This window comes from Ovis canadensis, chromosome 11 (assembly GCF_042477335.2).
Source record: "Ovis canadensis isolate MfBH-ARS-UI-01 breed Bighorn chromosome 11, ARS-UI_OviCan_v2, whole genome shotgun sequence".
NCBI classification, from domain to species: domain Eukaryota; kingdom Metazoa; phylum Chordata; class Mammalia; order Artiodactyla; family Bovidae; genus Ovis; species Ovis canadensis.
In genome coordinates, this window is record NC_091255.1 from 51,531,408 (window position 1) to 51,552,147 (window position 20,740).

The window sequence follows — 20,740 nt, forward strand, 5'->3', positions numbered from 1 at the left end:
CTCAGAAAAATGATTTTGAAAATAATTTACTCTGTCAGCTAAGCACCCTTTTATATATTTTTCTACTGATGAGTGGTTTGATAGGAACACCAACTATATTATTAAGGAATTCTCACTTTTTCCTGATGTTGTCACTTCTAACCTCCCATCAACTACCAAAATTATATACCTTTTGGTTATATCATTCTTACACAATGGACATTGTGAAGGCCCTTTCTTCTGGTTGAGAAGTTTCAGCATACAAAATCTATGAATTATAACAAATGAAAAGAACTCAAGTTATATTCTTTTTTTGCAGATAAAATATTCAAAAAGCAAATAACCATGAAAAGATAATCTCTTGACTGCCCTTAAGAGCCATTTTAAAGGTAATAGCAGATGAGTTACAAGTGGCTTTCTTTAATTGTTTTTAGATGCTGCATAAGAAGAAAACCAAACTACATAAGCAATAATCTATGAAAACTGAACTTACATCCATATGTCTTTCTGTTATGATCAAATAAAACTTATTAAAAGTTAACATAGCATATTTAATGATATACTCATAAGCATTTCAGGCTGCATAATCGGAGAAGGCAATGGCAACCCACTCCAGTACTCTTGCCTGGAAAATCCCGTGGACGGGGGAGCCTGGTGGGCTGCTCTCTATGCGGTCACACAGAGTCGGACACGACTGAAGTGACTTAGCAATCAGATGTAAATGGTTAAGTACTTCAGGTAAAATTATTATAATTAGTTTAAAAACTTAGCATCTCAATACAAAAGTTATAGTAATCAAGACAGTATGGTACTAGCATACAGATAGATAAACAGAACAGAATGAGAGTATAAGTCATACATCTGTAGTCAGGTGATTTTCAACAATAGCACCAAGACAATTAAAGGGAAAAAGAATAATCTTAACAGTACTCGGACAACTAAATATTCACATGCAAAAAAAAACAAATATAGATTCCTACCTCACACAATACAGAAAAATTAACTCAAAATGGGTCACAGAACTAAATGCAAGAACTAAAATATAAATGTTTGTGACCATGGGTTAAGCAGTGATTTCTTAAATAAAGAAATGGCAAAAGCACAAGCAACCAAAGGAAAAAACGGGAATATCAAACTTTTGTGGTACAAAATAATACCATGAAAAAACTGACAGGACAATCCACAGAACGAGAAAATATCTGTTAATCATATATTTGATAAGGGACTTGTATTCAGAATATATGAAGAACTCTTAAAACTCAATAAAAAAGAGACATAACCCAATTAAAAAATGGGCAAAGGATTTCAGAGCCATTTTCTCAAAAGATAAACACGTGACCAATAAGCACATGAAAAGCGACTTCTCTGGTGGTTTAATGGTTGGGAATCTGCTTGCCAATGCAGGGGACATGGGTTCGATCCCTGGTCCAAGAAGATCCCACATGCCATGGGGCAACTGAGCCTGAGCACCACAACTAGAGATAAGCCCTCTCACTGCAATTAAGGCCTGATATAACCAAATAAATATTTTTTAAAACAGACAAAACAAAAAACTGAATTGTACACTTTAAATGAATGGATTTTATGGCATGTAAATTATATCTCAATAAGACATGTGTTTTTTTTTAAAAAAAGAAAAACCTCAAAGCAGGAAGAAAACATGCTCATTTTTATATTTACAAGGCCCAACAGAGTGTCTGCTGAACCAGGTATTTGTTGAACCAAGCTGTTCACCAGAAATCTAAGGAATGAAGGAGGCTCACTCAGGCTTTTAGGATGGCTTGGGATCTAGAACAATTGTTTTGGTTGTCTCAGACAGTGAATATGGCTAAGAAGACTTTGATGATCATATGTAATGTGTTCAGAGTCAGCTTCCTTAATAAAGGAAATTACTGCTCCCATTGGCTGGTTGTGTCCATAAAGATCAACATTCCTTTAGGAAAAAGACAAAAGACCCCAGAGGTAGACAGAAAAGGGAAGACAGCAGTAGAAATAGCTGTGGTGATGATTATTAAAAGCAGTGATTTACTCATACAACCAATATTTAATGTTAGGAATCATTCTAATGCAAGAAATTCAGTGAAAAAGGAAAATAAAACCCCTGCCATTATAAAGGACATGATATTATGGCGAGGGAGGTGAGTGGGGAAGATATTAGAGAAGATACCAGGAAAGAAAAGATTATGGGAACTGAAAAGGCAGTGGGAAAGGTGAGTCAGCACACTTAAGAGAAGCCCTTTTAACTGGCCATGTCCTTTAACATGCATTGCTCTGCCAACACAACCCTGAAGTATCATCTTCATTTTACAGTAGAGATTTGTCCCAGATCACACAGTCATCAAGTAAGTGGTAAAGGTGATATTGGATCTAGAACTTAAATGTATTGCAACAGCAAAGCCCATGGCTTTTCCACCAGAGAAAGTAAATGTAGGTAGGGTTGGTCAAGGAGACCCAGGGGTCCTTCTACAACCTCTACACCTATATAGATGCTTAAACAACCACATTGCACTTGACAACATATAGGTTAGGAAATGGGGGGTGTCAAAAAGCTAGCTGCTTTGTATAAAAAGTCCATTTAAAGAGCCAAAACAGGGACTTCCCTGGAGGTCCAGCGGGGGAATTAAGATCATATATGTTGGTGTGGTGTAGCCAAAAAATAAACTTTTTAATTAAGAAAAAAAAAAAAGAGCCACAAAATAGAGGCTACCACTCCTTGAGAAGATGCAAATACTACCTGCACTCTACCACAATGGGTCTGCTGCTGCTGCTAAGTCGCTTCAGTCGTGTCCGACTCTGTGCGACCCTAGAGACGGCAGCCCACCAGGCTCCCCTGTCCCTGGGATTCTCCAGGCAAGAACACTGGAGTGGGTTGCCATTGCCTTCTTCAGTGCAGGAAAGTGCAAAGTGAAAGTGAAGTCGCTCAGTCGTGTCCGACTCTTAGCGACCCCATGGACTGCAGCCTACCAGGCTCCTCTGTCCGTGGGATTTGCCAGGCAAAAGTATTAGAGTGGGGTGCTATTGCCTTCCCCAATAATGGCTCTAGGAGGCATCAAAGCATTGCACTGGCAAATGGCACAATTCAGCAATTCAGAGTAGAGGCAGGGAGGTCATTCCCTAAACACAAGACTGTAGAATACAGTAGGGAAGCTATAGGATGATAAGCTAAGCTATAGATGCTGCAGCCTGTACATAATTACGCAAACAACACCAGAGAAGCAGATAAGTAGAAAACAACCAAGATATGGGTTGCAATCTTTCTTTAAGGTAGGAAGAGGACAGACGCATAAAGGTTATTAACTAAACTCGAAAGAGAAAATGAACTTATACATGATTTGAAAAGACTGAGGTAAGGAAAACATTGACAGATCAACAGAACACTGGCATGTCTTTCAGGGCTCTGAAGACCTTATTAAACTCTATTTTAGAGCTCTGGGGAATCTACATAATATACTGATTAAATGAGAACACGTATACAAGTTCTACACAAGGTTCTCAATGAAAAGGTCTGAGACAAGTTTTGGGCTTCTTGGGTTTCTAAAGCCCAATGCTTAAGGAAAGGCAATACATTTTTAAAGCAAATGTAGTTATGTTTTCCAAAGGGCAGCTTCACCTTTACAAGAAAAAACTGATGGAGAATACTAAAATCACAGTGCCACAAAACTAATTTAGGGGATTTTGAGAGTACTCATTTTTGAGCATATCTGTACCCTGAACAGTTTAACAAGTTATGGAAACTCATTTAATTTTGAGTTGCTTGTCCAAGTCTATCCTGGCAGGAAGTAAAGAATAGTTTTAAGTCTAGGCAAAATAAAGGCAAGCTGACTTTTTGGCTACATTGTTATACTGGGTGCCCTGGATTACTGTCAGGAGAGCCAAGATAATGGACTAATACTGTCCCTTGTTAGAGGAAATAAAGACCCTGACAGCTCCATGGCTTAGTTTCTCAGCATCCACTTACGTTGCTGGTCCCACCAAACCTTGTCAGTTTGTTTTCTTGATCAAACCTCTGGTTTGTACTTCAGTTCCAACAATTAAGATGCTATCTTGAGTTCTTCATCTGGGAGATTCTGCCTGACTTCCTTCCCGAGTATCGCAGTCCTGTGGATCAAGGCTCTTGTTTCCTCGGGATGAGAATCTTACTGCTAACCCTCAACCTCCCGTGGCTGGGTTGCTGTTACTTTTCTTCCTTTGTAACTGCCACCCTGAACTTCTCATTTCTGCTGCTAGACTCCTGCAAGACTACGTTCATCTACTTGATAGAGTATCCATCTCTTGCCTACTTCTGGCCCTCTGACATACCAAGCTATTGCTACATTCCAGAATTCCCTGATATCATGATCTAATGTATCTGGCCATGAAACCTCCCTGACACTGACTTATCACTTATCTGGATCTCCTCAGTTAACTGACCCCAAGACTTGCTTTACTTGGTCTTTCTGGTCTTTCAACCTCAGCCATGCTTGTTCTAGTCTCTCTTATTAATACTATCCTCCAAATAAGTGTCTAGAAAGGTCACCATTTCAGAACACTGCTTCTTAAACTTTAATGTACATAAGAATCTCCTAGGGATCTTGTTCAAATGCACATTCTGATTCAGTAGGTTTGGGGTAAGGCTGAGATTCTAGCAAGTTTCCATGTGATGTGGTTGCTGCAGAGCCAGGAGTCCCACTTTGAGTAGTCAATTTTCTAGAGCTGTGTTATCCAACACAGCTGCCACATGTGGCTACTGAGCACTTGAAATGTGGCCAGTCTGAACTAAGATGTATGTTAAGTATGGAAAAACACAGGCTTTCAGAGACTTACCATAAAAACGAATGTCAATTATTTCACTAACATTTTTATATTTTGAAATGATAAAATTTTAGTCATAACTGGATTAAAAATATATAACTGTAGTTAATTTCACCTTAAAAAAAAACTTTTAGTAGGGACTTTTCTAGTGGTCCAGTGGTTAGGACTCCACACTTCTAGTGCAGGGGGAATTAAGTTCCATCCCTGGTCTGGGAACTAAGATACCACATGCCTTGGCACAGCAAAAAAAAAAAAAAAAAAATCTTTTAATAATGTGGCTATAAGAAAATTTAAGTTAGATTTATGGCTCAGATTATCTCTCTTTGGACAATGTGGTCTAGATCTTTCAAAAAGTACTATACATTTCATCTGTTGTTTAGAAACTACAAGCTAATGCAGGAATGACCTAACATTTTCTAAACTGGTACTAATGTAGCTTTTGTTTACCTCAGGAAAGACTTCAGATTTAATGCTTGGGGGTATTTTTCTGAGCTTTCTTTTCATATAGATCAAGGTGTTATTCAGACTATAAAGGTATTACAGAAGCTGCTGCTGCTAAGTCACTTCAGCCGTGTCCGACTCTGTGTGACCCCACAGACGGCAGCCTGCCAGGCTCCCCCGTCCCTGGGATTCTCCAGGCAAGAACACTGGAGTGGGCTACTTCATGAAAAGTTGATATATCACACTGGCATTATATTACAATTTTAATTCTAATATACCACTTAAAATATGGCTGCCTTTTCTGCCTGTCGTATCCTCCATATTAAGAATTGCAAGCCTTTTTCAATCTCCTCTAGTTACCAACTTTATTTAACCTTCTCAATCTCAACAATGTCTTCACCTCCAACTTCACTGAGCTCAACTACCTCATCCACCCCTACTCTATCTCAAAATCTTTCTATAGAATTTCCTTTTCCTTCATTACTGTTTATAAATAACATTTCTCTTTCTTGCATCCCTTTTCTATTTCAATCCCTTCTGTCTCTTCTTGCACTTTCTCTGTTTTGCAAGTATCTCCCCTCTGAGGGCTCCTTTCTCTTCTAGTACGGCTCCTCTATATTAATTTATATGCAGAGTACATCATGAGAAAGACTGGGCTGGAGGAAGCAAAGCTGGAATGAAGACTGCCGGGAGAAATATCAATAACCTCAGATATGCAGATGATACCACCCTTATGAGAGAAAGTGAAGAAGAACTAAAGAGCCTCTTGATGAAAGTCAAAGAGGAGAGTGAAAAAGTTGGCTTAAAGCGTAACATTCAGAAAACTAAGATCACGGCATCCAGTCCCATCACTTCATGCCAAATAGATGGGGAAACAGTGGAAACAGTGGCTGACTTTATTTTGGGGGGCTCCAAAATCAGTGCAGATGGTGATTGCAGCCATGAACTTAAAAGACGCTTAGTCCTTGGAAAGAAAGTTACAACCAACCTAGACAGTATATTAAAAAGCAGAGACATTACTTTGCCAACAAAGGTCTGTCTAGCCAGGGCTATGGTTTTTCCAGTGGTCATGTATGGATGTGAGAGTCGGACTATGAAGAAAGCTGAGCGCCAAAGAATTGATGCTTTTGAACTGTGGTGTTGGAGAAGACTCTTCAGTCCCTTGGACTGCAAGGAGATCCAACCAGTCCATCCTAAAGGAGATCAATTCTGGGTGTTCATTGGAAGGACTGATGTTGAAGCTGAAACTCCAATACTTTGGCCATCTGATGCGAAGAGCTGACTCATTTGAAAAGACCCTGATACTGGGAAAGATTGAGGACAGGAGGAGAAGGGGACGACAGAGGATGAGATGGTTGGATGGCATCACCGACTCGATGGACATGGGTTTGGGTAGACTCCAGGAGTTGGTGATAGACAGGGAGACCTGGCGTGCTGCAGTTCATGGGGTCGCAAAGAGTCGGAGACGACTGATTGACTGAACTGAACTGATTACATAGGAAAAGTTAGTTTCTTTTTCCTGCACGTATTTTTTCTTCTCTTCATACCTCTGGTCATATTACTTCCTCTGCCTGTAAAACTGCCTTTTTCCACATGCTCTCAAAGAAATGAATGTTCATAATTTAATCTCTCCTTTACACACTACAATACTGTGTATTCATTATTCCAGGTGATAGGAAAGCATACAGGACATTTCAGAAAGATTCTTGTCAAACAACAGTGAAAGTTCCAGCATTTAAAAGGTTAGTCTTCAGTGCTCTGTAACCTTTTCTTTTCTTTTCTTTACTTATTTTTGTGTGTGTAACCTTTTAAATACTGGGACTTTAAAATGTTGTTTTACAAAAGTATTGATAACACTTCCCTGGTGAACCAATAGTTAAGACTGCCTGCAATGAAAGGGATATGGGTTTGACCTCTGGTCCAGGAAGATGCCACATGCCACAGGGCAACTAAACTGGTATCCCACAAGTATTGAAACCCACCCACCAAAACAAGAGAAGCCACCACAATGAGAAGCCCATGTACTATAGCCAGAGAGTAGTACCTGCTCGCCACAACTACAGAAAGCCTAAGCACAGCAATGAAGACCCAGCACAGTAAAAAAAAAAATTAGAAAAAAAAAAGTTTCTTAAAAAAAAAAAATCTACAAAAAAAACTGCCCCTATACCACAGGTAGTTTGAGACGCTTCTCTCTAGAGGCCACAGAACTAAAAATTCTTGAAGCAGCGATAAAGCCTTGCTGTCTTGGCACCTGACCAGGGAGATGGACCTGAGGAATGAGAAGGAAAGTGCTGGGAAGAGAGCTAGGCCAGTGGGCTGTCCTGGGAAAGGTGCGAGAGGCCATGATGGCCTCTGGATCCTTACTGGGACAGCTAAATAGCAAGAAGTAAGATTCAGAGGAAGGAAGGGGCTGGCAAGCTGGCAGCCTTGTGTTCAGAGGATATTCCTCCAAAGGGAACAGGTTTCCTCCAGTTCCAGTTAGTCCTTTTTTTCCAATAATTTTTTTCTTATTTTTAATTGAAGGATAATTGCTTTACAATATTGTGTTGGTTTCTACCATATATCAACATGAATCGGTCATAGGTCTGACCAATAGGTCATCTGTCACCTCCCTCTTGAATCTCCCTCTCATCTCATTATTCTTAAATCAGAAGCTTTTCAGGAATTTTTAGGTTATAGTAACATTCCAAGCTGATGAAAATTATGAACTATCTTCCCAGAAAATTGCACAGGCCCATAGTTTTTAATATAATTGAATTTAAAATTCAATATAATTCTAGGAAATTAAAGAAAACCATTCAGGAGTGCTAAGTTACAAACTCTTGAATTTGAAAATTTCTTACAGGATACTTAAGAAATTGATTTTTTTTTCCCCCTGGGGATGGAAGGGGAGGCAGGGGTTCTGAGGTAGGAGGAAAGAATACTTTGCATCATATAACCTTCTATGCTAGTAGACTCATTACCATGGACATAGCATTCCTTTTCAATTAAAATAGAAAAAAATATTTAAAAACAATTGGCATGCAGGGCAAGTTTCAATCATAGTTTAAAATCAGGGAAAGGAGAAAACCCTTGTTCTACAAAATCACCTACCAAACTTTTCCGAAATTCTTCTATCCAAGAAAGATATCCATGGACTTCCCTGGTGGTCCAGTGGATAAGAATTCGCCTATTAACGCAACAGACACCAGTTCAATCCCTGGTCCGGGAAGATTCCACATGTCACAGGGCAACTAAGCCTGTGTGCCACAATTAATGAGCCTGCGCATCCTACAGCCCATGCTCCAAAACAAGAAAAGCCACTGCAATGAGAAGCCTGCACATGGTAACTAAAAGTAACCTCCATTCACTGCAATAGAGAAAGCCCAAAGTGCAGCAACAAAGACCCAGTGCAGCCAAAACAAATAAATAACTACAAGGAAAAAAAAAAAAACAAACCCCAACTGGCTTGAAAAAAAGGAAACATCCATTCCAAAGGAGAAGATCCTTAAAAATATAACTTGAACCACTGGTATGAATGAATTTCAGCCTAAATATACACTGATATCAGATTCCTTATTTTCACAAGGATTATGAAGCAGGCAAACATTGAACCTTAGAGGTCAGAGAGCAGAAGGACATCCAGAAATGAACAGAAAGGAGAAAACTGGGACAGTTGAAACACAATTTGATAATTTCACAATTGCCTGCAATCTGCTTCCACCCTTGGACACAAAAAACAAACAGCTCTTCAAAGTGATTTCATATCCCACTAGATAAATGTGCCAATATTTTACCTCAAACTATGGCTACAAGCAACTTACAATTCTTTTCCACATAATTGAAGAAGCTAAAACTTCAGTAGTTGTTTTCTGTATTATGAAGAATAAGTACAAAAGCTAATGATGGAGCCACATAGAACATTCAAACTTACTTGCAAAATATGTGGTCACACTTTGTAGAGACAGGCTCTTTGATCAACTCCAGACTATAAAGGTGGGAGGGGGGAGAAAATAAACGAAGGTCAGTAATTCATTTAAAAATAAGTGTGTTCTGGGGTACATTAACTCTGGCGATCCAGTGGTTAAGACTCCGGGCTTCCAACGCAGGGGACTTGGGTTCGATTTCTGTCAGGAACTAGGTAAGATCCCACAAGCTGCGCAGCACAGCCAAAAAACAGATAAGGATTTTTTTAGTATAAACATGAAACTATTATTACTCCTAAAAAATAATTTCCTTAACATCATCTAATATACAACTAATGTTCTAATTTCCTTCACTGTCTCATAAAAATTTAATCATTACATCCATTTAAGTCAGGATCCAAACAAGATACACATCCTGCATTTGGTAGATATGTCTCAAGTTTCTTTTAATCTACAGACTTCTCTTTTCCTTCCTTGTCATTTATTTAAAAAACTAGGTCATTTGACCTGTAGAATTACCCAGATTCTGGATTTTGTTGATTATAACGCTATAATATGGTTTAACTTGTCCCTCTAATCTCTACTTCCTGTAAACGAGGCTTGATCAAAACCAGGTTCAATTTTTGTCAAGAACACTCTACAGATGGTTCTGTGTACTTTTATTACATCACTGCAGGAGGTACATGATGTTTGGTTTGTGATTACTTTGTAAGAACAGTGTAAAAAACCCTCACTGAAGAAAATTCAGAAAACAATAAACTTGGAAAAATAATCTCTCCAGAAAAGAAAATATATCATCCAAATTGCCATCCCTGCCCATCTAACCACAAAATTTCAAGGTGCTCCTGAGATTAATTCACTTAACAATTTATTAAGTATTTATTGTGCTTCTCCTATGTGCAAGTACTGCTCCCAGAGATAGAAATACAGCAGCAAACAAAATAAAGACTGCCCTCATAGAACTTACATTCTAGCTGAGGTAGATAGTTGGTTGAGAAACAAAGATATATGGGAATGGTGCTAAAAAGAAAAACAAACCAGGATAAGGGGAAAGGGGGTGCAGTGTGTTGTGGTGAGGGGTGTACACACAAGGTAGTCAGAAAAGGTCTCATGAAAGGGTGACACTGGTGGACAGCTGAGCAATGTGAGGAAACCAGTTGTGCAAAGGTTGGAAGAAGAACATTTCAGCAGGGGAGCAGAGAAGACGGTCTCTGAGCAGGACCATGCCCAGGGTTTTTGAAGGACAGTGAGTAGGCCAGGGGCCAGGATGGAATGATTAAGGTGGAGATACTAGTGGAAGAGGTCAGAGAGGTAGCTGGGAGCCTGAGTAGGGAGGGACCTACAGGCTGTTTTAAGTCTCTGGTGTTTATTCTGAATGAGAGCTTCAGAAACTGATTTTTGGTAAAGTCCAAGCAAGGCATCAAAGAACAGGTAACCTGTGTGTATGATAGGAATGTGGCCTGTTAAATATTTAACATTTTAGAAAGGGATGACAAGAAAAGCTGGGGGACAATAGTCTCTTGTGAAGGGCTCAGTAACATAACTCTTGCAATCATGGGGTTTCTGACGCAGCACAGGGCAATAAAAAGGAAAATACCAGAGTAAGTCAGAGACTGGGTTTCTACTACAATTCTCTTTGTTAGCAGAGTGATCTCAGGCCAACCACTCTACCTAAACCTCAGTTTCCTTCTTGGTCACCCACTCTACCAATGTCTTAAGGCTATTGTGAGAACAAAAGTAAATGCTACTTAGGAAAATGTTTACAACCTGTTACCAAATCATTATTCCTCAGATAGGCTAGATAGCAAAAGAAATTCTCAGTAAAAGAGAAATTGGATTTAGTTATGACACCAGATGGCTCTCATTCTCACCACTGACTCAATTTTGAAATAATTATATTTCAGTATGGTAATTAAAAACTAAGCTATACAAACATACTGTAAACACAAACTTTGAACAGATGAAAATTCCAATATGTAAAAAGGTAATGACTGTCGAAGGAAAAGCCTGGAGAATGGGAATGAAAGAAAAAAAAATGTAAATGTTTTCTTCTAGATCATGATGAGAGTAAATGTTTACTATAAAAGTGATTCAAACTTTTTAAACATTCTTCAAACCTGGAAATATTTCAGGCCTACTTCTACATTTTGAATGTAAATTACTAATTATCTTTTGAGCTTCCAACATGGTAAATGATTGCAAAAAGCAGCTAGGTTAGGCTCGAAATACAACCATACCACCCACTAGATACACACTTTAGCAAACTCTTCTGAAAGTCAAATAATTTATATATTCATGTAAAAGTTAGAAAAAAAAAAACCAATTATCAGAAATAAACGCCAATAGTGACTCAGAGGCCAGCAGAAGGAATTTCAGCTTGAGACCTTAAAGAAGATGGAAACCTACCCTACAGCTAACATAAGTAATACTGTTTCCAGTCACAACCAGGAATCACTTATTAAAACATAACTGAAAACTATAGTTCTGGGCAATTTTTTTTAAAAAATGAACTAAGTATGATTCCCATCCTAGAATTCCCCACTTAAATGAGTTTAAGGTTTAACAACAACCAAAAATAGTTTTAGTTTAAAAACCCATGTCTATGTCTAATAGAAAACAGATTGAAAATAAAAAAGGAGCTAGAAAATACACACTAATTGACTGAAAATAAAATTTAACATTAACTTTCATTCTCACATCTTTAATTTTTACCTTATCTGAGATTTTAAATTGATGGATTAATTTGCCAGAATGAGAAAGAATATTATATAATATTATGACCGAGTCTCATGGAAATTGTAAAGTAAATGGACCCAAATACCATATTATTAAGGACTTTTTGATCACTCTTTGTAATTATCATGAGTAAGTTTTATCCTGTTTCAAAAGCAAGTTTTCCCCAGTTGTCATTTCCTGCTTCCCTGGCTCTGATGGTTCATAAATTTGGCTGTAAAGCTCATTCAGCTTGGGTTCTTGTTTAGCTGAAATGTTGAGGGGCAGGAAAGCAGAAGGTTGGTTACTTATACATCTTGTTTCTCTCTGAAAACACAACTTGCATTTTCTTTCATATTATTTTCTTGACTCCAAATATGAAAAACAACTTTCATGAAGCACAAAGGAAAGGTGTGACTTTCCAGATCATTTTTTGAATAATACTCACCACTATCACCATATTAAAAAACTCAACTATATCAAAGAACCAATTTAGTTTATTAACACCTTCAACAAATGTTGACTGAGTGGCTATTATGTCCCAGATTCTGTTCTAACTACTGATGATATGAAGTAAATAAAACAAAAAACCTCTGCCCAGAGTTTATATTCTGTCGGGGTTGAGAAAAAGGATAAATTATACAGAGTGTTAGGTAGTAATGAGTTATGAAAAAATTAAGCATTATGGAGGAATGGGGGATAGAGAGTATGTTAGGGGTGGGAGTGTTTCAATTTCAAATTAACACTGTCTGCCTCTTTGAAAGATGGCATTTCCATCAAGATTTGTGAGCCATGCAATTACTAGGGGAAGAACACTGTAGGCAGAGGGAGCAGCAAGCAAAAAAGCTCAGACACAGGAGAATGTCTGAAGATCAGTGAAGAGGACAGAATGACCAGAGAATAAGAGGAGAGAGGGTAATCAATAAACTTTCTAAATTTCCTTTCTGGCTTTTCACCAAGAAATTCTGAGATATGGTTTTTAATTTATTTTGTAGATTTTATTTAATAGATTTAAGAGACACCATTGAGATCATTTAGCCTGGGGTTCATAACCTTTGTTGTACCATTGACTCCTTTCGGGAGCTGATAAAGCTCATGAATCCCCTTCTCACAGTGATGTCTTTAAATATATAAAATACAAGATATAAAATTACATTAAGAAACTATATAGGAATATAGCTCTATCTATAGGCCTCCAAGGGTCGTGGAGAGCCAGTAAGTTAAGAGCTCCAGAATCCACATAAGATAACTTTCCGGGTTGAAAAAAACGTTCCATATCTTGACTGGGTTACAAAGATACACACACTTACCCAAAGTCAAACACTTGTACACTTACGTTTTCTGCATTTCACTGTATGTAAATTATAAGCCTTTAGAATTCTAGTCCCCTCTTTATATTGTAGATGAAGAAAAACAAAGGTTCACTCATAATGTCTAAGAGTGGGGAGGGGCACGATAGGATTGGGGGTAGTGAGAGGTGTAAGAGACTACAAGGATATATTACATTGGGATGGCCAAAAAGTTTGTGCTTTTCCATATCATCCTACAGGAAAACTGAATGAAGTTTTTGGCCAAACCAATACAACATGGGGAATATAGCCAATCTGTTGTAATAACTGTAAATGGAGAGTGATCTTTAAAAATTATAAAAAAAAACTGTTAAATAAATAAAGGGATTTAAAAGTCAAACTGCTAACTGCTAAGTCACTTCAGTCGTGTCTGACTCTGTGCGACCCCATATATGGCAGCCCACCAGGCTCCCCCGTCCCTGGGATTCTTCAGGCAAGAACACTGGAGTGGGTTGCCATTTCCTTCTCCAATGCATGAAAGTGAAAAGTGAAAATGAAGTTGCAGAAACTTGCCAAAGGTTTTGAGGACTTGCAGTATTCTCATTTAAATATACAGCGCTAATTTCAGCCAAAGGTTCTCCCAGGACATACCCACTCACTGACATCAAGCATTCGTGATTTTATATTCCCATTATCAATTATGTCCATTCCAAGTGATCAAGCTGGTTACGGAGCTGGATGAAAACTCCAAATATCACTTAAGCTAAACCAGATCCCTGGTTCTACATTGGTAGAACCAATCAAGACACTTTGTGGACATTCAAGACAGGGAGCTGTGTGTGCTGAGGTGACAGAGAGAGCCCAAGTGGAGAAAATGGAGAAATTTCCTATATTCTTAAAGGTCTTCAGCTAAGAAAGCAGCAACTTTAATGGTTTAATCTTAACAGACATAACCATTTTTCTCCTTACCATCTTAAAGTCAATTCCATTCATTTGCATAGGATATACTGGATATACAAGAATCATCTCAAATTAATTAACTTTCGACTTACCATATTGGACACTCTAAGATTTTCTGCATAGCATTAAGGACATTTTGTACTTCTTCAACATGATCCGCAGATAAATCCATTTCTTCCTGTTCCAATGAACTGAATAAATCACTTTAAAACGGTTATATAAACAACAGTTTATTAAGTGTTATTTAAGATTGGAATGCTTTAGAATCAGACCATAGAACTAATGACCAAAGCCTTATTTTTTAAAAAATTCTAAACGTTTTGTGTAATTAAGACCATTTCAACTCTGTTTGAGCACATCTAGCCTCCAATCATTTCCTTTTGATTTTTTTCGTTCTCCAAGAAAGGGAAAGCCACAGTGGGGTAACTGACTGGGTGAGTGGTGTACCCTCTTATTTCTCCAATCATCACAGTTGTTTTTTTTCTCATCCTTAAAATAAAAATCAACACCAACCAACGCTCCTAGCCCTGTCCTTCCCCAGATTTTCCCACTGGCCTACACTCAGGATTCTCCTCAGGCACATCGGTACCAGCAGTTTCTGGGCCTATGGAGGCTCCTCCCTCTTCTTCCTTCTGGCCCCTTCACAGAAACTCACAAGAATCCAGTTCTTAAGGGCTCTGCCTCGCACAAAGGCCTTTCTCTTCCTCTTCCCAGATAGAGTCCTGCCCCCGTTTTCCCTCAGGGTCCCTTTCTCAAATATACCAGCTCCTCTTTTTATACCATGTCGTCCCCCTCAGGATTCTCCCTAGGACACACCCTTACCCCGCCCTTATCATCTGCACCTCCCCCCAGATCCCGTGACCCACAAATAGACCCTTTCCCCACGACTTCCCCAGATTCAACGTCTTAGGCTTCTCAGGTTCCACCTTCCGTCCGCCCCCCGCCCGATAACATCCATCTTGCTCGCCTTCAGAAGTCACCTCTCCCCGGCTCTCCCCACACCTGTTTACTGCCCCAGAGCACCCCATGGGCCGCTCTCCCTTCCCCCACGGCTCTCTCACCTTTTACCTAGAACAAGAGGTCCGGGCTTCCCGGGCCCAGAGGCCCAGTTCTCTGAAAAAGCCCCTGGACAGTCCTGGGTCCCGAGAGCTCACACCGCGCAGTCGCAGTTTCAACTAATCCGTAATTCCCGCGCTTTACTGTTGCCACGGAAACCGGCGGCTGCCGCGAGCGAGAGCCTCTCACAGCGCGAGAACCGGTTACGTAACTGAAGGGCGGAGCAGAAAGTATTGAGTCTCTTGGGGGCTCCCGATTGGTCATACATTCTTTCCCTATTTACGTAATTAGAAAGAGACGGAAGAGACCAAGTTCTCCCGGAGGTTTTTGTTTGTTTGTTTGTTTGTTTTTCGTAAAAAATAGGTATTACTTTTTATTTCTGAACAGCCACTTGTACTTTAGTAGGTACGTCATCTAGGATGTATTTATAATTTTGGGCTGAGGACTTGCAGAATGAAATACATAGTATAGAGAAGCAACACTATGGTACACTGCTGCTGCTGCTAAGTCGCTTCAGTCGTGTCCGACTCTGTGCGACCCCACAGACAGCAGCCCATCAGGCTCCCCCGTCCCTGGGATTCTCCAGGCAAGAACACTGGACTGGGTTGCCATTTCCTTCTCCAATGCAGGAAAGTGAAAAGTGAAAGTGAAGTCGCTCAGTCATGTCCGACTCTTCGTGACCCCATGGACTGCAGCCTACCGGGCTCCTCCGTCTATGAGATTTTCCAGGCAAGAGTACTGGAGTGGCGTGCCATCGCCTTCTCCATCCCGGACTTTTTAAATAGGCGCCCTCCCTCTCACTTCTACGCTTCCAGTTGAGGGTTATTACGTCACAGTGATTACTGTACTAAGGTCGAGATCGCTCCCTGGACCCCTAGTATGAGCGCATGATAGTGCCTAAAGCAGTCGCAGGAGAGGCCCAGCTCCCTCACCCTTTCCGCCGCAATGGGAGTTTCAAGTTTAGGTAAATAATAGCGTTGTGAGGGGAAAACTACGATTTCCAGCATGCATTGCGGATCGAAAGGCCTTGGCCACAGTGTTCCTTGGAAACTGTAGTCTTACGGAAAGGAACTTCCGATACGGGAGGCAGACACGAGTCTAACAACTCAGTTGATAAACTGAAGAGCTCCGCGCTCTTATGCATGTCAACAGATATGGATTGGAGTGTTATGTTTTCGTACATCGAGTGGATAATAGGCTAAAGAACCTACAAGTCCTAGTAAGACTACAGTCCCCATCCAGCCCCGCGAGTCTCCAGCAAGTCGTCCTCTAAGGTCGGTGACCTAAAGAAATGCAACGGGCGCGTTTTTTACCTAGGAAGGGGAAATCATCCGGGGCCCCGGCCCACGGCTGCGCACTCACAGTTCCGCCCCTTTGCCCCGTGTTTGTTATTGTTGTGAGGGTCAATCTCCTCCTGCCCCGCCCCGGCCAACTTACCTTCGACCAATCAGTGGGGCTGTAGTTTTGAGGGACACTTGGTAATAACCAATCATCTTGTCGAAAACTCAGAGAACCTGGGGACTAGGCCCTGTCTCTATCCGCCATGTTAGATTCACCCCGCAGGGATAGCTGGAGAGCTGGCAGCGAAAGGTTCTTGCATTGGCCTCCGGCAGGCGCCCCCCGGGGGCGGAAAGCTGGTAAGGAAACAACTGCGGTTACCTAGGGGTGGTGTCACGTCTCACTGAGAGGACTTGGGGAAGTTCACGGGAGGAAGCCTCCAAAGGAGAGGGGCGACTTCTTCCATAACTTGGACAACCGATCTTTCAGTGACCGGATGGGAGAGCCGTTCGTGTTCTGAGGGGCCGAGGGTGCGGATACCACAGGAGGGACGGAGGGTCCGTGGTTCAGAACGCCTAGCTTCTGGTGAAGGACGCCGATACTCCCCAGGACAAAAAAGGCCTGGGCAAAGGAAACGAGAGAGTCTTCGGGGTGGTGACACTGTCTTGGGGACAAGGAATGCTAGGAAACCATAAGTGGAAGACTAGGATGAAGTCTGCAAGAAAAAAAAAAAGATGACATTGCCCATACAGCCTCCTCACTCCCCCTAATCCCACTTTTGGGGAACCTCATAAGAAGTCTCCTTGTTCAGGGACCTCTGGTATTGGAAAGGCACCGTTTTTCCTTTTTATGGAACACACAGCTTTCAGGTCACACATTTTAACTCCAAGATAGGCCTCAGGTGGAGACAGTAATCAAAGCTCAGGTTCCAGGTCAACTTCATTAAAGGGATGTTTGAGATCCTGGAAAAATCGACTTAAAGGAAAAGCTGACTTGTGCCAGGGAAAGCTGAGCCAGAGCATGAATTTGATATAATCCAGTTAATGAAAGCTGAAGGCCTAGGCCACAGCTACCTGACTTGACTAACTACAGTGACAGAGGACAGTAACCACAGCTTTGGTATTTTCACAAGTTCAAGACTAATGCTCTCGCTGAAAGAATTTCACATCCAAGGCAAATAAATAGGCAACTCTTTATGAAGACCTGGCAATAGTCCAGCTAAACTAGAATCTCCCACTTCCTGTTTTCACCTCCCTAGTCAGCCAGCTGGATGAGCTCCAAAGTATCTAAACTTATTTCCAGTTGTGTAATTTGAGAAAGAGGGAAGACGGTTAGCTTCCTTTTCGATTCTCAAAAGTGCGGAAGTGTGTTTCTCAGAAGTTGAAAACTGAGAATGTGTTTTAGAAGATCCAATTGGCAGAAAGAATTAGTCAATCGCCCCGATTTTTTTCCCCAGGATTCTGGGGCGTTGACAGGAGTTTTGTCCAAATTTTAAGGACCCCAAGAATTGCATTCTGTATGAATGAAATACTGGGTGTCAGCAGAATTGGTGTCAGAAACTATTTTGATAATGCTCTTGGCTCTAGGTGGAGACAGAGATTGGAAAAAGTTGGGGGATGTTTGTGTTTATATTTACCAAAAACCCCCAAATCCCTGATTCTTAGAGAGTTCAAGGTCCTTTTTAATGACAGTCTCACAGTTGTATCGTTTTACAAGGCAGTTCATTATACTTGGGAAAACAGCACTATGTCACATTCTAAAGGCTGATCTATATAATAATAACTTTCATGTTTTTTAAGTACTGTTTTCAAAGAACCAGCATACACATTTTTACTTAATCCTTACGATAGTGTTATGAGGTTAGCAAAATGGAGATCTCAGGCTTATTTTACAGGTTCAGAAACTGAAGCTCAGAGTTTAAATGACCTGCTCACACTTATATGGCTAGTAATGTGCCAGAGCTGTCTGGAATCCAGCTCTTCTAAATCACTTTGCTCCCTCCCTTCTTCACTGTAAACTCCTGAGACTTAATCTTGGTCCTCTGCAGTGTCTGTGCCTGGAGCAAAATCTGAATCTGTAGATGCTTAGTCAGGATTCATTAATGAATATGTTTAAAAAAAAAAACATGAAAAGGCTGTTCTTTTACATTACAACTTACGTTTAGATTTAAACTTTTCTATAAAGTCATAAAAAACAATCTAACAATTTGTAAGTAAGATTTCTTTGAGAGATAAAACCCTCAATTATTTTATGGATAAAATGATGGCTGTCAAATAATCCAGTAGAAGGACTTCCCTGGCAGTCCAGTGGTTAAGACTCCACGCTCCAAATGCAGGGGACAGAGGTTTGATCCCTGGTTGGGGAACTAAGATCCTGCATGTGGCATGATGTGTTTAAAAACAATAATAATAAAATAATCCGGTAGGGAAAGGGCATTGCTATAACAAGATTAGTCCTGAGTTGATGGTAATTATGAAGACAGTTGATGGGTCTTTCAGGGTTCATTGTATATTAATCTCTCTTCTTTTGTAAAGGTTTAAATTTTCCCATAATAGTTAGATTTTAAACATTAGTTGACTATAGTCAATCCATATTGGAGGTATGGAAGAGTATAGCTGAAATGAGGGTAACTTTGAGTTGATCATTATAGTTAGATCATCACTATTCTCCACTTTTATATATATTTGAAATTCTCCATAAAAGAAAAAAGTAGACTGCCAAAAAAAAAAAAAAAAACCCTGAGTAAAGGGTGTTGACTGGTACACCTGTGTAGTTTCTTGGCTAGTGTTTCAGCCTCTAAATTGTTAAAATAGATCTCATAGAAACCCTAGGTTGCTCAGTTTAGGAAAAGGCATCTTTTCCAAGAAAAATGTATTAGAACATCTTCAAGCTTTAGTAATATAAATTCCCCAAGGGTAGAGTCCTACTCTTAACTCATCTTGGTATCCTACTAGTAGATATGTAACAGCAGGTATCTGTTTAATTAAGCAGTCATCATAAAGTTCATAAAATCCAAACGATTTTACAAATGTTAGATGATTTCTATGAATGTGACCAAAATTTACATTCTCTTTGCAAACATATGGCAGTGAGATTTGTTTTAAACCACCTGAAAGTGAAAAGTGAAAGTGAAGTCGCTCAGTGGTGTCCGACTCTTTGCGACCCCATGGACTGTAGCCTATCAGGCTCCTCTGTCCATGGGATTTTCCAGGCAAGAGTGCTGGAGTGGATTGCCATTTCCTTCTCAAGGGGATCTTCCCAACCGAGGAATCAGACCCGGGTCTCTCCCATTGTAGGCAGACGCTTTACCGTCTGAGCCACCAGGGAGCACCTACTAGACTGTAAATGGCAGAAGAGCAGGGACATTATCTTCTCATCCACTGCTCTGTCCTCCTAGGCTAGCCCATATTAGGTCCTCACAGACATTAGCTGATTGAATGTTTATGCATTTACAGAAAACCCTGTCTAACGTGTTCTCTCCCTCACCCATCCTGTCTTCTCTAGCCGCACAACATGGAACCACAGGTTACACTAAATGTGACTTTTAAAAATGAAACTCAAAGCTTTCTAGTTTCTGACCCAGAAAATACAACTTGGGCTGATGTGGAAGCTATGGTGAGTGTTATTTTGTTTTGTTTCGTCATCCTTTGAGCAGGGATATTTTCCCCTAAAGTAGTTATTTTTAGCCATGCTTCTTAGCTGTAAAGTCTGTCATATTTACCATTTCTGAACTTTTTGGAAAATAATTTTTATCAAGGGTTCTGTGTTCATATATATGTACTGGTAGAGGAAACAAATTCGTCTTGAAGAATTTATAAAGGAAAGGTAAAACTTTTTTTAAGTGCAATAGGACTTAGAAATTCTTTCCTTGTAGATACAGCCTAAGGAATGAATTAGTGTGGGCCCCACCCTAACCAGGCCTCAGGTTAATGTTCTCTTGATTGAGAGCAGATAGGTTACTGTGGGTTTTGAACCACCAAAGATACAATTTGTGTTTCTCAAGATCTGATCAGTTGCTTTTATTGGTAGGTCAAGAGGATGAGTGTCTGAGTTGAGCAGGAAAACTGCCACAGATGTTCACACAGCAGCTCATTCTGTTCCGTTTGTTGTTATTGGTGCCTTTCCTCCTCTAGGTTTGCCCTTTGTTCTGTTTTTGTTTGATTTGTGATAGTGAATGTTTTACTTCCTGTGTAACTGTTTGTCTAATGAAACTCTGGTTAGAAACCTACTTTTACCAGGTTATGCGTTATGGTAAGACATGGTGGAGAGACCTCAAAAGATGATCTGATCTAGTCCTCTGTCTTCCAGGAAAGATTTCTTTATATTTAT

At 40.1% G+C, this 20,740-nt stretch overlaps 2 protein-coding genes across 13 annotated transcripts in view; one reads left to right on the forward strand and one right to left on the reverse strand.

Moving 5' to 3' along the window:
• Positions 1 to 16,700, reverse strand: part of BRCA1 (BRCA1 DNA repair associated) — a 68,886-nt gene extending 52,186 nt beyond the window's left edge. For 3 of the 6 annotated variants that reach the window (XM_069603732.1, XM_069603730.1, XM_069603727.1), the window contains exons 1-4: positions 15,139 to 15,254; positions 14,170 to 14,268; positions 9,125 to 9,178; positions 170 to 247 (exon numbers count right to left, since the gene is read on the reverse strand). In XM_069603732.1, coding sequence (XP_069459833.1) covers positions 170 to 247; positions 9,125 to 9,178; positions 14,170 to 14,249 — 212 coding nt within the window. In that variant the 5' untranslated portion in view covers positions 14,250 to 14,268; positions 15,139 to 15,254. Of the gene's footprint in view, positions 1 to 169; positions 248 to 9,124; positions 9,179 to 14,169; positions 14,281 to 15,138; positions 15,345 to 16,570 lie in introns of those variants that run through there. The other 3 variants (XM_069603731.1, XM_069603729.1, XM_069603728.1) reach the window with 2 other exon arrangements.
• NBR1 (NBR1 autophagy cargo receptor) overlaps positions 16,670 to 20,740 on the forward strand; it is a 28,200-nt gene continuing 24,129 nt past the window's right edge. For all 7 annotated transcript variants that reach the window (XM_069603747.1, XM_069603749.1, XM_069603752.1 and 4 more), the window contains exons 1-2: positions 16,670 to 16,770; positions 19,916 to 20,026. In XM_069603747.1, coding sequence (XP_069459848.1) covers positions 19,925 to 20,026 — 102 coding nt within the window. In that variant the 5' untranslated portion in view covers positions 16,670 to 16,770; positions 19,916 to 19,924. The remainder of the gene's footprint in view (positions 16,771 to 19,915; positions 20,027 to 20,740) is intronic.